This window comes from Anser cygnoides, chromosome 1, assembly GCF_040182565.1.
Source record: "Anser cygnoides isolate HZ-2024a breed goose chromosome 1, Taihu_goose_T2T_genome, whole genome shotgun sequence".
NCBI classification, from domain to species: Eukaryota; Metazoa; Chordata; class Aves; order Anseriformes; family Anatidae; genus Anser; species Anser cygnoides.
The window spans coordinates 208,611,870-208,631,400 of NC_089873.1; the positions used below are offsets into that span (position 1 = coordinate 208,611,870).

Genomic DNA, 19,531 nt, shown 5'->3' on the forward strand with positions numbered 1-19,531 from the left:
TCGGACAATGCTCGCTCTGACCTGCTTGATTTTTGCTTGTGTCTGGTGTAGAGAATATTTCCCTGCATTTGCTTATCTTTAAGAAAAGAACGAGAGCGGAAGCGTGGAAAACCAAATTTAGGTGGCTCGTGAAGCTTGGTGTGATGATTTGCTTGACGGGGATTTGTTTTATTGATCGAGCCAACTCGCCGAGCTCGCTTCGTGGTGCCAGTAGCTGTTAGTGTATTTATGCTTTTGGAAAAACAAATGCAGAGACTGGATTTCTTTTTTTTACATATAGTGGTTCCTGACATGGTGTCTGTAAGCGTATAAACCAGAAAGTTGCTAAGCAGTGTTTGAAAACTGCAGAGCAAGTCCTTTTATCTCCGAGCATCCCTTATTTACCAACTGTTGGTACCTTTTCCTTGGAGAGCGAGAAAGGTTTGGATTTAAGTTGTACGCAGTTTCACTTCTGATACCAGTGGACTTAGGCAGAAATGTACAAAACCACCCGAGTTGAAGGTGTTTTTTCTGAACCTCTTAGAATCTAGACCAAGTTTTAAACCTAAACTGCCGGGTAACAGCTCTGCAGAACTTCTCTCCGTGCTCGTTTTGCAATCGAGGAAGGAAATCGATAGCTTGGGGGTCGTGTCGATCAGCTTTAACCTGTTTTGATGGTCAGCTGCTTCACAAGCCAGTTTGTTTTTTAAGCACGGGCTCTCTTCTCTTGTCTGAAGAGTTAGTCGTGGAAGATGCCAGTAAAACTTAGTTTTCTTTGTACTAGGTGTCTCGGGAGCAGTGGGAGCTCGAGTTTGAATGTTGCTCACTTGTTGTATAACAGTCTTATTTTCTCCTGGTAATTATTCGAACAAAGAGCTCGTTCATTATTAAGTAATCAAAGTATAACCTGCTTGTGGAGGAAGGGGTGCTGCTACCTGGGAATTTCAAGAGATGGCAGGGACAGCAGCGCTCGAGTGCAGAGATTTCTTTCTCGTCCAACGCATTTAGGTATGGAATTAACCTGTTTTCGGTGGCACGTTAGGTATTTGAAATGCCTGTGCGGAGGTATGGTCTTGCCAAAATGCACAAACCAAGTTAAAAGATGAGCTTTGGGATCCGGCAGATAATTTAAACTGCGTGTGAGCAGTCAAATGGCAAAGCGGTGATCCTGCCGGTCGTTATTTGGTGGTCTGAGAGAGAGGAGTGGGGTAAGCGTGGAGCCGTGGGGGCACAGCTCATCCTGCTGGTGGCTCGCTCGAAAGCTGTAACGGGTCGAAGTCGTGAGACCTGGGGTCGTTTGGTGAACGCTTTGCTTTATGAAGAATGATTATTTTGAGTAATGAATAATTGAATAATCTTGAGCCTTGTTCCGTATCGTGACTTGGGTTGGATTGACGAAAGTCTTAAGCTTGTTCCGCTAAGAAGAGATCTGGGTGCTGATTTGGGTGGTGAGAGCCCTACCTTACAACCATGCCTAGTTGCCGTGCCTCAAAGGAAATTGCTTCTCTTAGGATTTATTAAAAAGTGGTGGAATAGATGGTTTTACCTGGGGCTTTTAATGAGGACTGGGAGACGTGGTTACCCTCCGTGTTACTGTACTCGGAGGTGGCAAACTAATACCCGTTGTGCTGCTGCACCTCCTTCCTTACAAAGGCAGAATGGTGCAAACCGAGCGAGTAATCCCAGGAAAACAATGCGTGTTCTCCTTGTTCTAACGCACCTACCTTGCCTGTTTTCCCAAGTTTCTCTTGTAACAGCGCAGCAGCGGAAAATTTAATATTTCAACACGTGATGGAGGGGAGCAAGAACTCTGCCTGCGCTGAGGGCTGTGTTTAAGGAACCATGGTATCACATCGCCTCCTTTGTGTTGGTAAATAGCTCGAGAATTGGTATAAATGTTAATTAAGCACTCGGTCTCTTGTGAATGGAAATATTAGTAGAACGTTCGCTTGCACAACAGAGATCTAATTTTACACATGACTACGCAAAACACTTGCTAGTTTGCCGGGTTCCCTGGTGCGTGAATGGGAGAACCTCTCGCCGAGGTGAATCGTGTTCTCGGAAGCGTTTGGCTCCGCTAGCTCATCCCTTCTTGAAGTCTTTTCGGAGCAGTATGGGGCTTGATTTGTTCCCAATTGAAATTTTAACAAGTAGGCGTGCTTTGCGTATTGCAGCCAAACAGCGATCTTGCATCGAAGCCCTCCTGGTGATGCTAAAGTTGGGTTTGAAAGCAGCAACTATGTTTTGGTGGGTACATCTCCGGGCTGAGGGAGTCTGCCGCCTTCTCCCCAGGAGCTTCGGGATCTCCTTTGCCTCTTGCTGACGGATTGAGCCAGCCTAGAAGTCCATCTCTTAATTACCACGTGGATGCGTTGGGTTTGGAGTTTGGCAGTAAAACTCTCTTTCCATGCTGGCTCGGGTTTAAGTGGTGTAAAGAAAGGTGATGTGAGGTGCAGGTGCCTGGGTATAGGTCCATTTTTGTTAGTCTTTTCTCCCCTTCCCCCTTTTTCTCTTTACAACAGGTTAGGGGCAGGTAGACTGTGGGGAAAACCTGTGGAAGTTACTTATGGTTCCTTTAGTATCAAGTACTCGTAAAAGTTACATTGTACAACTGAAAAAAAGTATATATTCTTTGGATCTACCAGGCTTCAGACCTTTTATAAGCTACTTTCTTTTTCTAAATCTTCTGGACACCTCACTTCTTTTTCCTTTCCGAAGGAGAGCCATTTGTTTCAGTGGGTTATGTCAGTTCCCTTACTGTCATTCCGATACCTTTGGAAAGCTTTACAGCATTAAGCTTAAGGGTTCTTACCATTCTCTGAAGAAATTAACAATTAACGCTGATTTAAAGTGCTGTTCAATACTTGGCTGCCGTCAGCGTACCTGGAGCTCTCTGGCTGTTTAATGCAGCAAACAAAAGCCGACGAGATCTGATGACAAGGGGCGAGACTTTCAAGCTCAAGATTAGGAACGCTCCTAATGAAGAGGGGAATAAAGTAGTTTGCTCCGTTGATGTGATTGATTTTCTGGTGTTTAACAAGATCCAGCCTGTTTGCGTACCGCTGGTCCGAAGTTACGGGGTTCGATGCGACGTTTAGGCGAAAGTCCGGATACGTTGCAGTAATTTGCGGTTTGGTCAGTGTTAGAATAGAAAATAAATGGGATATGGAAGCGGTCAAACTCTGTTAATTACTAAATTTTAACTGGAATGGTGTGCTTGTGATTTATCGTCTGATTTTGGTGTGGAAAGGGCAGTTTAATGTGCTGTCCTCACGTAAACGAACACTGCTGACATCCAGTATTAGGGGTGTGTTTTTTTGGCTGGGTGGGGATTATTCACACCAAGTGCTGCTGGATCTTCTTCATCAAACATTAAGTGTGGATATCTGAATGTTATAAGCTTCCTGCAGCTGTAAAGATCTATCAACTAGGCTAAAGTAACTCTTTTATAGTTTTGGGAGCCTCTGCTTGTATCTCATCACGCCCTTTCCTGTACGAGTAAGAAATGTAAATGCTGCTTTGAGTGAGGTAGTCATCCCCTCCATGTGATTCAGGCTCACCTGCATTTATAAACAGAGTACAGGTGGATCACTGCTGTACCTAGGGACTGAACCAAAATCATAAATACTTGTCAAAGCCATTAATCCACCTGGTAAGAAACCTGTTAGGGTAATGCAGTGTGCTTAGCTTTATAAAATATTAAGAAATAAAAGTGTTTATATTAAAGTTTCTCTGTGGACTTGCAAATAAGGGCGTACCTAGTAAACTTTTGAATATATTACTTCTGTTGTTATTGCTTCACTTTTGAGTATATCGGGGTGCTGCGCCTCTGGTTTGTTTAAAGTTCTGCAGCTCCCTGTTTCCAGTCATCGGGTGAACTGGTTTTGTGAAGGTGCACTCTGCTGCGTGTAGCTGGAACTGTCAGAGTTTAACGGGCTTAAACTTGGAGCAAGCAAGCAGCACGAGTAATTGGTCTTGTACTGACTTTGTGGCAAACGAGGTTAATGCAGACTACACTCCTCCGGTCTACATTGCAGTCCTTTTAGATTAAGACTAGGCCGACGTGCCTGTCCATGTGCACTTTTCTTCATTTAAGAAGTGAATTAAGTTTGTCTGGGAATTAATTACTTGGTAATAGAGTATGGATGCATCTCTCTGATCTAACTAACCCTGTCCTGTTAGTTTTTCCGTGGCAAGACTTGAGGTATTTATTGAAGACTGAGCTGGCACGTCATCCCGAGTGTGCCCTGGGATTTAGGCTGGGAACGCCATTCCGAGCCCTAGCGGGACTCCCCATCATCCAAACCTACGTGGGAGATGGGCAAACAATGCTGCTGGGTAAACGAGCAGTTCCAGTTTCGTGTCAGTAGCACCGCTCTTCTCAAAAAGATCACAAAATGCCGCACTGCATGAAGGAAAGGAACTCGGGGTGCAGATTTCTGGGTGCAAATGAGCTGTGGGGAACACTGGAGGCCCCCTGCTAAAACTCAACCCCGCTAGGGTTTGTGCAGGTTCTGTTGGACCCTGCAGCCCATTGAGGAAGGGTGTTATGTGCCTGGTCGGTGGCTTTGTTGAATTCACTTCGCATAGCACAGAACTGGAGAAAAACTTTTCTGGAAAGCTGATATTACTCCCAAGTAATTGTGGCTTATTTCTCGACAAGTGTAAGATTTGGGAATGCACGTGGAAGTTCTTCTGGCCAGCCCGAGATGTTTACCGAAAGAAGCCCCGTAACCCTATTGCGGTATATCTGCAGGAGGGACCTTCACAACTGTCAAAGTGAGCGGTGTGTGACACCATCGTGTGTAAGCTAGGAGCTATGTTTTGTCTAGTCCTTGTCGGGTTTTTTTTTGGTGTGTTCAAAATAGCATCCCCACTGGAAAACTTAAGCTTCAACGAGGTTCTTCCCTGCCCGAAGGACTAAACCCTCCAAGTTGTTAAAGCAGTCTAAGCTGCACTTCATCCTAATCTTCAGGATTCCAGAATTTGGGATGGCTAAAACGTGTGCCAGTACCCGATATAGTGCTGGAGAGGTGGGGGCTGCTTCTCCCAGCTGGCTGTGTCGGTGGGAATCCCGGAAAGGAGCTGCAGGACGTGCTTGGCTGGCCCCAGGAAGGCTGCTCCAGATCAAGGCAGCCATCCGTCGGCATCTTGTCCTCGGCACTGGTCAGCTGCAGGGGTCTACAGGAGCTGTGAGTTTCTTAGGATATTCTCCCTGCTTCCAGTAGTTCGTAGCCCAGGGGCTTCCTGGTCTGTTTTTTCTTTTTACATCTTTGAAGGGAGCTTTTTTCTCTTGTTCGAGATGACTTCAAGGTAATGCTGTCTAGTGTAAGAACAGCTAGCAAACGTGTGTGCAATTATTAGTGCCCCCACCTGGTACCCACACTTCTGAGCCCGTCCTGAAGCTGACGTTTAAGTTGGCTTCTTTGTGGCCTTTGCTGAACTGAGAAGCCCATGGGAGCTTCTGGAAAACTCAGAGCGTTGGCGATAGGAAGGTTAAAGCAGAATAACGATTTGTGGGGTTTCTGAGCTCTGCGGTAGCTGATGGATGGCATCCCTCAGGCAGAAATAACGTCTGCATACCTGGCAGGGTTTGGCATTAGTGACTTGGCAATAAGATCCCGCTGGCGGCAGAGGACAGGGACGGCAGAAATTCCTTTGTGTGGCGCGAAGGAGGGGACAGGAGCTACTGAAGGAGCTGGCGAGGAGGGACGGACGGCAGGACAAACATCCAGCTGAAGATTATCGTGGCTGCGCGCTCACCGGTGCCCTGCAGATCTCTGGAAGCCTCCATTTCCACTTCCAAACCTCCTTCTGGGCCACGCGACGCCTGCGAGCAGTACAGCTGCCTTCCTCCAGGTTTACAGCGGTGGGTTACCAGAGATATTCAACGCTCCACGTGTGACTGCCGTGGCTGGGCCAAGCTGCCGGTGCTGTTCGTGGTTCTCCTGGTGGGACAGAGCAACGCATCCGTGGCTTTGGAGTTTAATAAATGATCCGTTTGGCTCCGCGTGTTAAAATCGCACTGAGAAATAAATAATCAAGCTTGTACAAAGGTGTGTGTTTTTTCCTTCCTCCAAGCCTCGCAATAACAGCGTTGGTTTTTTTTTCCAGCTGTAGAATACAGCGAGGTCTGCGGCTGTTCATAACGCCAAGATGTTCTTTCCACCCTGCTTCATTCCTCTCCCTGCCTCTTCCCAAATCAATGAACTCTCCCTTGCTTCAGTTGTTCTACAAAGCCTGACAACCATTTTGGCCTTAACAAGTGTTTCGGTAGCCTCTAGCACTTGTCAGTCTCGCACGCGCTTTGCCGTCAGCCTGATGCAGCTATTTCTCTTCCCCAGGAGTGAAACAAAGCTCTTAAAGCTGGAGATTTCTCGGAACTCCAGGAGAAATCGTGGCCCTCGAACGGTCTGGGGAAAAACAAACAATTCCTCAAAGCGAGGCGAGGCGTGCTTCTGAAGGCGCCGGTGCTTCGGCAGCTGCGCTTTAGCATCAGGTTTCTCTTCCTCTGCGATCAGGTAGCTCTTGTAGTCCCCAGAGAAAAGTTCCGCTCACCCTTGGACTCGCGGGCTGGATTGATGGTTGGAGAAGGAACACCAAGCGAGTCATGCCTCAGCCTCTTTGTTGTTTCTTTCCAAGAAAATGGCGCTCATCGGATTGCGGCTTTCGGGTATCCACCACAAGGCTTCACCTCCATCGAGAAGGAGCAGCGGTGCTCGAAAGGGAGATGATTTAAGCTGTCCTGAAGTGGCAAGGGTGGATGCATTAAAACATAACCCTTAGAAGAGGTTTCCCTTAAAAGACGGCAGAGCAGAAGAACCAGCCCTAAGCCAAGGGGTAAAAATGCCGCGGCACTCTCGCCAAGCTAGTAGAGGGCTCTCGATGCGTTCGCCTGACAAATGATTGTAGGGTGGTGAAGATAAGCGTGAGGGCTGAGCGTCCAAGTTGTTCTGCCAAGCAGAAGTCGTGTGAAAGGTGGAAATCCAACCCTGGCGGAGCCCGGGAGAATGTGCTGGGAGCTGGCGGTGGAAAGAAGGGAGCTGCGGAGTCTGGGGTGGCTTTGGAGAGAGGAGAGTCCCACGTAAAAAGAAAAGAAAGCCTGGGAAATGGGTGTCTAAAATCATTAGCTACAATAATTAGCATAAGGACACTGCTGAGAACTTAAGTAACTCATTTGCATGAGTCGTTATTAGGCTAATTTGTGATATGCTCCTTGTTCTTGCCGCCTTTCTGGCGACGAAGGTGAAATATGATAAAAGTGACGTGTTAGGAAATGATGTCCTGGAACAGCCGAATAATACGAAAGCGCGCTGCGTTGCCAGGCTCGCACACTGCCCGGGCTTTCTGGAAGAGCTCGGGAATACAGCTGGTAAAAATATACAAACTGGAGCTGGGAGGACAGGAGTGGAAAACAGGGGGACTGGCACATTTTAAAGAGTCTAGCAAAGATGCAGGGAGTCGAACGCAAGTAGCTCTTACATCTGGTTTTGATAAACGGTAGGAAATTGTCGTTTCATACTTTTGATAGTTACGTTGTCCTCCAAAGTAAAAAATACTCTGCTCTTTTCTCTGGCTTCTTTTGAAGCACGGGTGCAGGGCTGGTGCTGGGCAGAATACTTCGGTACGCGTGCAGAAAGTCTTTTAAGGAGGTCGCGGGCTGAAACGGTTGACTTGTCTTCCGCAGCACCTTTCCTGGTAGGACCGAAATAGAAGCTATCGCACCCAGCCCTTTTCTTTGACGTGATCCTTTGTGGCAGGAGGAATCAGGTGAGGCGGGGAGCTCACAGCCCAACGTGTTTAACGCAAGCTGCTGGTGCCAGAGGTCTGTGTTTGTACTGCGGAGCGTGGATTCGGACGTGCTGAGGAGGGGATTTGCCTTCTCCACTCCACTGATTCGCGTCCTCTGTGGCGGAGGGCCGGAGGGACGTGGAGGAGTGCATCCCTCAACCTCTTGGGAGTTGACAGCCCAAGTGGTAATCGCTTCCGAGGGAAAGCGTCGTCCTAAACCTTAAACTGATTAACCGACGGGAAGCGGGTCGGAAGAAAGTGAATTCTCATCATCGTGGAATGAGTAAAGTGGAATTCCTTTGGTTTTTTTTTTTTTTTAACGCCATGGGCAGTTAATCTTACTTGCTAAGGAAACAGGAAGGAGATGAGTCCTTAAGAAAACAGATCGAATTGTAAAATGGCTGGTCCAGACCAAGGGGAAACAGCGCTGTGGATAAAACAGTGGCGTGAGCGGACAGCGAAACTGCAAGCGAAACAGTTGTAAGTTTGCATTAGAAGGGGAAATGCTTATGGTGAATACATCACAGAGTATTTAAAATGAGCTGCTGAGAAAAGATTCTAGGCACTGGTGCGATGGGTCAGAGGAAAGCACCTGTGTCAGCGTGGAGCTGGAGTTAAAAAAACCTAACAGAATACCAGACAGCATGAAGAGGAGGCTGCGAATCATACATTACATTTGGGGACATTTTATTCTGGATATGTGTATCTCCGTCCCATCTTGTCTGTTCTTGCTTGCCTTCAGCTTGATTTTAGTGCTCGGCGGTGGCTGCTTCACCTGGCAGGGTAGTGGGGACAGGTCGGTAGGGTAAGCAGAACAGTACAGAAGTTTCTACAAAAAAAAAAATAAAGTTTAAAAAAATGGATGCTGTTAACTTCAGAGATTCTTGAGCGTGTGCAAGACAAGGCTTCTGGAGGTTTGCGTTCCTTTCGTATTGTAGAAGCAGCAAAATGGCCTATTAAAATAATTTTAAAAATTAAAATTTAAATGCCTTTCACGTGTTGCGTAATTACAGCCGATCGCTGCAGGTTGTTGCTGAGGCCAGAGCTCAACAAGACGTAGATAGCAAATGCTGAGTTGCAGTAAAATACTTAAAAATAAAACTCAGAACGCGAAGTTTCTTGCTTCTAAGTTAAGCCAGGCTGTGACGACAAAGAGGATTTAAGCTAACGTGGGGGTGGGCAATTGCAGACGCGTGCTGTGGGGTTTCTGTGCCTGCGTTCTGACGCAGCAGATGGTGGTCACCGTCAAACCCGAGTCCTGGATTATTGGCGCCGTGGCTCTGATGTGTTTCGTCGTCTTCTGCTCTGAGTGCTTGGCGTGAACACGTTTTCTGCGTAGACGCAAACTGCTCCGTGGCTTCGGGGTGGTAGGCAGCGCTGACCCCACAACTGGCAGTCCCGGCTACCCGCGTGAAGCTGCAACAGCCCCAGAGTTATAACCGTTCCTTGCAATTAAAAGGATTACGTTAACGGGGGTAGACATTTTAATGTTGTTAGCAGGTCAAAACATGAGTTTGCTTGGAGGATTTTTACTTCGGAGCTACGTGTTTCAAGGAACGAAGCTTCTGTGAATCCCTGCGCTGTCTGCGATTCAATTACCAGCTCACGTAAGGACATACGCAGTTTGCTCGTCTCACGTCTGCATCATGTCTTTATTTGAGACCTAAGGTTAAGGAAATTGGTCAGAAACCACACCTGGTTTTTATTTGCTACTAACGCTTCGTCAGACAATTGTCTCGGGCAGTTTTACTTCTCAAATTTCTATTCTCGCTCGCTCCCTGGTTTTCCTAAAAATAACGCTGGGGAACTGTTTTTGAACAGCCTCCAATCCCGCGTTAATTGGATCAGACTTGTAAACTTTGTGCTTGTGAGTTCGTCTTAGAATTACTTCATCCAGCTGTGTGACAGAGGCATCCTCATCAGCCTCTGAAATGCGGCGCGTCTCTTTCTGAATCTCAGGTATTTCTTTAAAATATTTTCAATCTTCACTCGAACCGCTGTTAAGGTATGGTGATGAAGTGACATTACCTTGGAGCAGACCAAACGTGCAGGTCCTTGCTGAGAGGGAAGTGTGCTCCGTGCCGCAGAATGACTTGTGTTGGCTTCATCTTCAAAGTTTGCTCGTGCTGATCCTTAAATCTTGGGCTCACACAATGCTCCAATTTGTAAAGAACCAAATGCTTACTGAATAACACTCAAGTTTCCTACGGAAATTCATCAAAATCTTTTGCAAAACATCGAATGTACGTCTTTATGGCACGGTTATATTCCTGTATTTCTTTAGGGTCCAGTAAACTAAAAACATTTATTGTATTACAGGACCTAAGTTCGCAAGACTGAGTTTTCTAGAAGTGGTTATCTGCAATATTTGACAGTTACAGAGAAACCGCCAAGAAACAATTCACCTGTTAGCGTCGCTCCGTAAAGTTACTGTTAGATGAAATGGTGCAAGGTTTCTGGCTAACTGCTAGGCTTGACAGCAAATGCGATGCAAGAAAATGAAGCCTAAAGGTGTTTAAATGGGACTTGGGTGAAGTCTCCGCACAATGACTGGAGAAAAAACCATGCTCTCTGAAAAGTCGAACCCCAAAAAGGGCAGAAATATCTTCCTGGTAGAGTTCATCTGATATATGAAAAAAAAAATCAAAAAAAAAAAAAGATTAAAAACCCACAATACTTTGTTGTATATTTTTTCCATTGAAGGCTGAGGAATGATAACCCAACCTGGGTAATGAAACTTGTTGTAGAGAAGTGATTTTATTTATCCTGCTCTGACCATCTTAATATTGCCTTTTTATTCAAGTGAGAGATGTAGGAGAAAGTGGTTTTAGAGGGTCATCAACATCCTTCTTCTGTCAATGCTGAAGAAAACTCTCAGCTCGGCACCTGAGAAATTCAGCAAAACCAACACCAGAGTGATGTTTTGAGTAACTAAACAAAGTGGGGAATTAAAAAGCATTTAAATTTGTCCTTGTTTTCATATAATGGACTGAAAAATGACTTGCATTCAGCTTATCCTCCAACAGAGCACTGTTAAAGAAGCTCATTTCATTTGTTACGTGAATAAAGAGGACTCTAAATGAAGCTGAAGCCTTCTTAACTCCTAAATGTGCAGTTCTGTGTTGTGTTTAATCTTGATCTTCACTTGTTTCGCTGCACTGGGGCTACTGATTTAGTTTTAGTATAAGAGGGTATGTGCTCTTTCTCTCTAAGTTAAACGCTGCCATGCTTGAAGAATTGATTTTGTCTGCCAGAAATGTCTGTGCACGGACAAACTTGTGAACCAAGGCTGGGTTTGCAATGCTAATTCTGTGTCTGAAGGGCAGTGTAAGAGTTTAAGGGGCTGTTTAAGGATGAGCTGTAACCCGCAGGAGCTGCTGACACCCCTGTGTCCATCCCCAAGACCTTACGTACCTTGGTTTTCACCGAAAAGCTTGCCAGAAACTCCACAGCAGAATTAATCCGACTGTATTTATTGACCGCGGTCACGCCGACCTCTTTCAGACGCGTGCTTTAGGATGAGCTGCCTCTAGAAGCGTGTTTCTGGCCGGGGGCTCTCGATGGATTGTCTGCAACTCGCTCAGGTGTAAATATCTGCCTTTGCTTGGATGAGTCCTGCTGCTGTGCTGCTCCCCTTTCCTAGTTTTTAATGGCAAATACCTAAGAAATTCTGGGAGCCAGGAGTAGGATCTAAAACTCAGGCTCCTTTTTCACTCAAACGAGAGTCATGTTTCCTTTTCTTGTCCTTGCTTTGGCCCCTGGATCTTGCGTTTCTTTTCTTGCTCTTTGCTTTGTGGCTGGGACACCCTCTGAGGAGCGAGTGGTAATTTTTAACCTTCTGAAAGAAGGCATTGAATTCAGCTTCACCATTTCTTGAATGCTTATGGAACTACTTAGTGCTGGTGCAAGAGGCAAGTGTTGCCATCCTCACTTGTTTCGCTTGCTTCCTTTTTGGTGTTTGATTCCTTTTTGGCGAGTGCTTCTTCCATTACTGTAACAGCCAGCAGACGCCTCATCCCACCTGAGATCTCCGTTTTGCCGCTCACCTCTCCAGAGCCGGGTCCTGTTTCCAGCTGCCTGCCTCTTCAGCATCTCCTGTTGTACAGCTCAAGAATCCCGGCTCGCCAACCCGCTGTGAAGTTCTCTGCTGCTTCCTAACTCCGGAAGCCACACAGACGCCTAACAGAGGCACGACAGCGGGTGTCTGTGGCTGGTTCCGTGTGGTTCATGGGCACAGCACGCGCACTGTGCCCGTTTGCCTTTCACCTTCATCACAGATGCTCTGTATTTGAGAGGTATTGAGTGCTAAAGAGGGAAATGAGGAGGCTTTCCTGCTCGCAGTCTAAAAGTCTTGGATAGTTATCACTCATGTCTTAGAGACTCGGCAGGGAAGAGGCTCCCAGAGTCATCCTTGAGGATCTCAGTTGCTGATTTTTCCCCGCCAGAATGAAAGCTGCTGGGTCTTCGCGGTTACAGGCTGTGGGCCCAGCAGCTTCGGAGAGTCAAGTGCTTGCCTCTGACTTGCTGATAGTTAATCAGCAAGTCAAGTGGTCTTGATTTGAAATAGTTGAAGTGCGTGATGTGGTCATGGGAAGTGATTTACCGTGGAACAACAGCAATCTGTGACGATTTCACATGGCTTTCCGTCCCTGTTTTTGAGTGCCCTCTGCTTGTTTGCACGTTGCTGCTCTGCTCTGATTTTTCTCGTTCTCTCTTCGTGTATCTGGAGTTTGTGGATTTGGGCCCACTTCTTATTCAGTACATTTTTGAGGCAGTAAACGGGGCTTTTATTTGCTGTCTTTTTTTTTCCCTGGGCTATTTCCAGTTTCTAAAATAGACCGTGTGCTATTTTTTTCCTGCATTGTTTTCAAAGTCATTTCTCTTTTTTTTCTACCTCCATTTCATTTTCCTCGCCTAGTGCAATATGCTTTTCTTTCTAAATCTTACATTTTAGTCTGTCTGTCTTGATTTTCTTACATTTTTTTTTCTTTCCTGCTGTTGCTTAATGCATTAGATTTAAAAAACAAAATCACCGCCGGGGACTTGGTAGCCAGAGAAGGAAACAGAGGGGGCTGGTTCAGGTGAAAAACTAAACTAGCTAGCTAGCTAAAAGCTAAAGGGCTGCTGCTAAAGGGCTGCTGAAAAAGCTGAAGTTTCTTGCAGGGGTTTAGTTTGGATTGGTACAATCTCTGGTGGTTCCAGCTGTTTGGTGAACGCCGAGTCCTCTTCCGCACCTCCAGCTTCCAGAGCCACGCTGATGACGAAGCAAACGGGGATTTTTGGTGTACGGAGAGGAGGTGAAGGGGGGCAGCGCGGGCATTGGGAGCACAGGCACAATCACAGGATGGATTTGCAGGCAGTAAGGGAGGGGAGCCTAGTAACAAATCGGAGAAATGGGTCGTAAATTCCAAGTGTTTGAAAATCTCACAGCTAAAAGTCAAGGTGAATTTGAAGGTCACGTCCTGGTTGCAGCTAGGACAGCGAGGTCCTTTAGGCTGGTGGCACAACTCAGTAAAAGAAGCGGGGGGGAAAGGCTTTTGTGGTCCAAAGCAGGGCCCCCTTGGTCACGATTCACCTGCGAGCAGCACTGGAAGAGGCTGGGATCCGTGTTTGGGATGGACGGGGGCTCTGAACGGCCCAGGAAAGCAGGCTTTTTGGGGGTGTTTGTACAGATAAGAGGTGGTGCTTGATATTTATGTCAAAGCGATCGAGCTGCTGAGCATCCAGATCTCGGAGCCCTTCGCTAGGCTAACGAAGTCATTTAAACGGGAGCGCGGTTTGTTTGTTTTTCGTGCCTGCCAAAATCTTTCTAGGAACAGGATATAAAAAAGCTACTTGGTGACTCGCTCTGTCTGGTTGCGTTTTCAGTTTAATTACAGCTTCTTTGATTGCTCTTTTGCTTCTGCTCAGGAGGCAGAGTGGTTGCGTTTCACCCCCCCCCCCTTCCCTCTGTGTCGTTTTTATGGGCAGGCAGCTTGGAGGTAGGCTGGATATACTCATCAAGTGAATCAGCTGGAAGATATTTAGGTTGCCCTTCGGAACAGAAACTGCTGCTTTTTGCGTTAGGAAACAGTATAGACATCAAATACACATCTTTATGCCAAGCCTGAATGTGAAGGGAGCCCAACATTCTGCTTGAATCTCCTTATCGTGGTTATTTTTCAGGGGTCTGCTGTAACTTCTTGCCTGGTTCATAGCAGAGGCTGTGTCCTTCCAGTTCTTTAGCGTGCCACGTTCGTACCAACACCACCGTTTTCCCCTCTGGTCCGTGAACTTGGTGCTAACACATCCCCACTATAGGGGTCTCCCGTTTTTCTTCGAAGGGTTGAGGTGAGAAACAAGTTAAGCAGTTCCCAGAGAGGAACATTTACCTTGGCGTGAGCTGCTGCAGAAGATCCTCACCTCTTTCTCTTCCTAAATATTTGGCTAGCCATTTAATGAAGTTATCTGTGGGTGAAACCAGTCTGGAAGACAAGGTGTTTGCTGCCTCGGACTGCCCACAGCCCTTCAGTTTGGTACACAACAAAAAGAGAAGAACAAAGAAGATAAAAACGTGGTCGCTTGTCCTGTGGGCGCTCCGGTGCTGATCCCTCCAGCCAGAGGAAGGGGAGGCTGAAGGTGATGGAAACTGGCTTTTCCTTGCCGTGAAACTCCTACCACGGGGTGCTGGTAGCCAGGTTTGTAGGGCGGTAGGCGGTGAGTGGATGAGAAGGGGAGGTGGAATGTCCCTAAAGATCCCCTTGGTCTCCACCATCCACCCGCTTAGCGTGGCTCGCTTTGATGGTGAAGCCACCGAGCGGAGGTCACTACGGTCAAGGGAGAAAGACAAAACGAGCCGGCGGTTAATGGAAATACTTGCCCTGTATTATCTTCAGAGGCACTTTTTTTTTTTTTCCTTCCGCTTGCCAAAGCAAGTTAGCACGGAAAAAAGGTTTTACTGGTATAACTGGGAGGACCTGTTTGTGTTCGCAGGGCATGCAAGCTGCCGGCACTCTTTGCATCCCAAAATGTTACTCCCCGCAGTGCGAGGGCTTCAGCGTGCTTCTCCCTTCCTCCTCATCTCCCTCTTCATGCCCTGGATCTCTGACACTTTTATTTGTAATCGTTTTCACGATAACAAATTCCATCGTCCCTCCACACCCAGCGCTTTTTTTCCATTTTCCTCCTGTCTTTCCTCTGCTGTTGTTTGGGAGCGTGTCGAGCTGGGAGCGTGTTCGTTTTGGCAGGGAAGAGAAGTTGAGGTCAACCAAGTTTACGGTTACACGGGAAGGTGTTAATGGGTAGCCACAACCAGGGCTTTGCTCCGCGGCTGTGCAGGTGCTGGAAATTGAGGCTTTTCTAACCGCGGGATGGGATTTGCACGTGTTCCTACTTCTTCTCTTCCATTTCCATTTTTTGTCTTTTCCGAATTTACTGGGAATGTGGGACTGATGTATGGGACATTCCCTGAAACGCTGGAGTAGATAGAAAAGTATTCAAAGGATATTACTGCCCGATGCCCAGACAAGGGCTTGCCCTCCAGGAAAACTCAGGACTTAACGAAATCCCCTAAAGTGCACCCAAAGCCCTATAATTCCGTGTGCCGTGACTCATTCGTCCTGACTCACGGCTCCTTCCCATCAAAAGTCTGTGTTTCTGAGTATCTAGCAGATGGCCACGGCTTGATTTTTACTCGTTTCCTAAAAATAAGCTGTTTTTGTTTTAAAATAGCACCGTTTCCATTTTTTTATTGGCCCGAAGTCTTCTCCGCCATCTAAGTGTATTCTGTGAAAGTGGGCCTCGTGGTTCGAGCGTGGTACAATAGATCGCTTGCCAGAGAAACCAAAGCTTCATAAAAGTTTGGCAGCGTTCATTATTTTAAAAATCAGCGGGTTCATTGCGTTTCTGAGATGACCGAAATATTCATCTCGTTTTCTGATGCCCTTCTTCCCCTTGTCAGCGAGGTGTTCCAGCAAGGGACGGATTTTCCACCACTCTTCAGCCTTCCTTCCACCTCCTCGCTGAGCTGCTATCTGTCTGCGAGCCAGGGGTATGCTGCAGCGTGGGATCTGTACGGTATTTACAGTTTCTGCCTACAAACTGGACCTCGGTTTTCTTCTCCCAAGCTCCCACCTCGTTCCTGGGCTCCTGTGTAACACAGTTCCTTGTAGGGCTCACCAGGGAGCGGGCAAAAAGCTAGCCGAGACACCTGGTCGTGTGAAGAACGTTTTGAAAGGGTAATAAATAAGTGAAAAAGGATCAGGAATGTTTGCGAAGTTTTTGTGAAAATAACCGTGTCAATACGTCACCAAGATCCCAGAAATGCAAGACCCGAAATGCTCAAGCCTCAGAAAACAAGTGGGGTTTCAGTGGCTGCCAACACGTCCCTGTAAGTGCTGACCAAGGGTGGGTGTGCAAAATTGCTTCCCAGTGTTTGGATTTTTAACATTCTCTGTTTCTTCAAAGAGCAGCGCTCCAGCAAAGATAGTTTGGTGCCTGGGAATTCGGCGGTTTGGAACAAATCGTCCGTGCGTCTTCAAACCGTGATTCCAATCAGTATGTACCTATAAAAAAAAGATTTAAAAAAAAAAAAAAAAAAGGAAAATGCAGAACAAAAGCTTTGATCCAGCGAGGTTTTGAATACTCTGGCTCAGCTCCACATTACACAAACACAAGCTGAGGTTAAATTGTGTGAGCTGGCTTTGATAGAACTGCTCGTGTGTATAAAGTGCTCTGGGCTTCGTTTTGGCGGTGCCAAGTGCTCGGCACCTAGCAGGGCTGAGACCTTTGCTCTCGTTCCTTGTGGCGGGTTGGAGTTGTGAAACGCATCCATTTTCAGGAGAGCCGAGGAGGAGACGTGTGAGGTTTCTTCAGCACGCAACAGTAATGGAAACAACACGAATAAAAGAAAAAGTGAGGGCTGGTTCGGAGTCAATTGAGAATTATCTGCATTTAAAGGTCTCTCTTTGGCTACCAGGCTGGTGCATTCTGGGTTTAAGGAGGGACTGTGGCTGTGCATTAACTTGCTGGCTGCAAACCAGGAGCTGTGGTCGTCTTCAGAAACAATGCAAGCGTCTTCATCAGACCGGCGTTTTACCAACTCGTGTGCACCTGGAAATAGAGGCATCGGATCGAAGGACAAGCATCAGGAGAGCGAAATCAAGTTAAATATTGAAATGATTCACAAAGAGACTCAACCACTTTATAGACCAGTAAAAGAAATCCTATCTAGTAATGCCTCGTCCAGAACAAATGCGTTTTGTGTCCCAGCTGTTTATCATGTGCCAAGTAATGTTACCAGAGCAGCAGAAAAACCATAATAATAAATTATGATTGTAAGACTTCTTGTTTTTAACTTTGTGTGTGTGTAGAGGAATGAAAATGCTTTCAAAAAATAAAGTTGTATGCAAGCAGCGTGTAAGCAAAAATACTAAAAAAAGTTCTTTAATATTTTTCAATAAAATATAAATGAGACAGCTCGTTTCATTAGTCGTGTGTAGTTGCATTAATAATTACCATTTAATTAGCTTTAAAAGGCGATGATACTCTCGCTTCTAAAACTGACGTTCTGCAAATTTGCCACTTGGTGGTGCCAGCTTGATTTATAAATCCCAGCTGGGAGCTGAGAGGAGATGCTGAAGTCGCACCCGAGGTGTGTGCAGGGAGCTCCGAGCGTGCCAAGTTGGGACCATCGATGCCACGAGAGTGCGAGAGAATGAGTAGGCAGCGAGGCTGCATCCGCGAGGACCACGCTTCTAGAACATCTCCCAGGCCGTGCAGCTAGCCAAAAATAATTTGGATTCGGTGGTATTCCAGGCACGGTGCAGAAGGCACCTTTTGGGGTCGTGGAGGCAGCTGCAGGTGTGCTGCTCGCAGTGACGAAGTGTTATTTCTGCAGGGCTGTGACTGGCGTAGTTCCTGTGCGGTTTCTATTTTAATGCTGCCGAGTTTTTAAGTATTTATCATCGAGGTGTGCTTCCTCGAGTTCAAGCGAGGGCACAGGAAGGGCAATGGTCATCGTAAATGTAAATTAAGCAAAAGACCCATGCAATTAATTTAACCTTGCTCTGTTTTTTTTTTTTTTAGTTGCTGGGCTGCTCTTACTCAGACTTCAAGTTACTATGTTCTGTTAAAATTTCTCAATTTATCACAGTTTTTCAGCGTTTAGCATTGAAGTTTTATTTGCACCAGTCTTTATAACGTCTTTTTTTTTCTCTCTCTCTCTCTCAATACTGCAGTTCCAAAAGAATTGGTGGAGCTTCACTTGAAACTGATGAGAAAGATTGGGAAGTCTGTCACAGCAGACAGATGGGAAAAATATTTGATCAAGGTACAATATGCATGTTGTCTTCTTCTGCGCTGCTGCAACATGGTTACGATGAGCTGTTGTGTCAGCAAGCCCTGGTATGAATTACAGCGAGCCTTGGGCTGCCTTGCGGCCAACATCGACGTGCGTGCCCAGACTTCGGTTGCGTAAGATCCCAGCTTAACTTTCAGTCTGCCTGGGCTTGTAGAAAAAGCTCTGAAAATAGACATCATCTTCTGGGTGTAAAAGAGATTCAGTAGCCTGCAACCAGGCTCACTTGAGCGGAAGGTTAATGTAATAACTCTTCGTTTTAACATCAGTTGTTTGGTGACGATTGAATTAGCATGGTTTGGTTGGTAGTCATACAGGGCCAGCTATATGGAGCTCATGTACCGTGTGCTAATAAATGAAAATATTGCAGTGGTTTACGTCAGCATGCTCGGAGGGGTAGAGCTAAGATGAAAACGTAGTTATGCCGTAGTAAAAATGGAGCATCCTGTTGTTTTACTTAATTTTATACAGGAATATTGATTGTGGCTGTGCCTCTGTTGGCACCTTTCATGCAAATGGTTCTTAGTTTAAAGAATTTATACTGCTTCAGAAAATAAAAATATACAAATACTCAAATAGATTGGCATTTCTCCTCTAGAGACCTTGCTCCGTGAGCCTTTTAGTTCACAGAAACGTAGGCTTGGTATTGTCTGCACAGCCAGGACTGCATCTTACTTAGAAATACAGTATTAGGGTAATAGCAGCAAAACAAATAAAGGCACTTAGCAGCTCCAGTTACGGTTTGCCCCGCTAGGTGCTATCTGCCAGCTTTAGAGAGGCAGGAATTTGCCCCCAGGTTTCTGTAGCCTTCAGATGATGATGTATATCGGACTGGGAGCGTGTCAGGGAACAGCCTGCCGAAGGGCCCGAGGCGAAATCTTACCTCTTCACCAGCTGTCAAGTGTTTATGCTGATGTTTTTGCAATAATAACATAACTTATGCAACTGTCGTGTATTCGTGTATTACCAAGCACCATGGTTACTGAATTGTATGAAATTCGTTAATATACCCAAAGGCCGTGGCAGCGAGCTGAGAAAACCTCACTCTGACTAGAGAGCGGGCAAATCCCACTGAAGCAGTTGTGTGGCAAGCAGAAAGAGGGAAAAAAACGAGTTTATTAGGGAATAGTCTGGAAAATCTTCCCTCAGCAAGGATGGGAGAGTGATAAGGAAACCGTCCCACCTACCCCTGTTAAAGCCAATAATCAGTAATAACTTCTATTTCATTTAGCAGTCTCCACAGCTAACTTGATATTTATTCTAGCCAGCGGTTCAAAGAAGTCTCGAGAACAAAGGAATTTGAATATAACTAATTAGAAAGGTGTGCTAATACTGTCCCCGTTCTAAAAGGTATAATTAGGTTAGAGAAACAACCAACAACACCGGGAAATGCCACAAAAAGCAGGAAAAACGGAAAAAGAACAG

At 46.2% G+C, this 19,531-nt stretch overlaps 1 protein-coding gene across 2 annotated transcripts in view; it reads left to right on the forward strand.

The window, feature by feature from the left end:
• RSF1 (remodeling and spacing factor 1) overlaps window positions 1-19,531 on the forward strand; it is a 61,439-nt gene that overhangs the window by 2,343 nt on the left and 39,565 nt on the right. For both annotated transcript variants that reach the window (XM_066989974.1, XM_066989975.1), the window contains exon 2: window positions 17,988-18,079. In XM_066989974.1, the coding sequence (XP_066846075.1) occupies window positions 17,988-18,079 (92 nt within the window). The remainder of the gene's footprint in view (window positions 1-17,987; window positions 18,080-19,531) is intronic.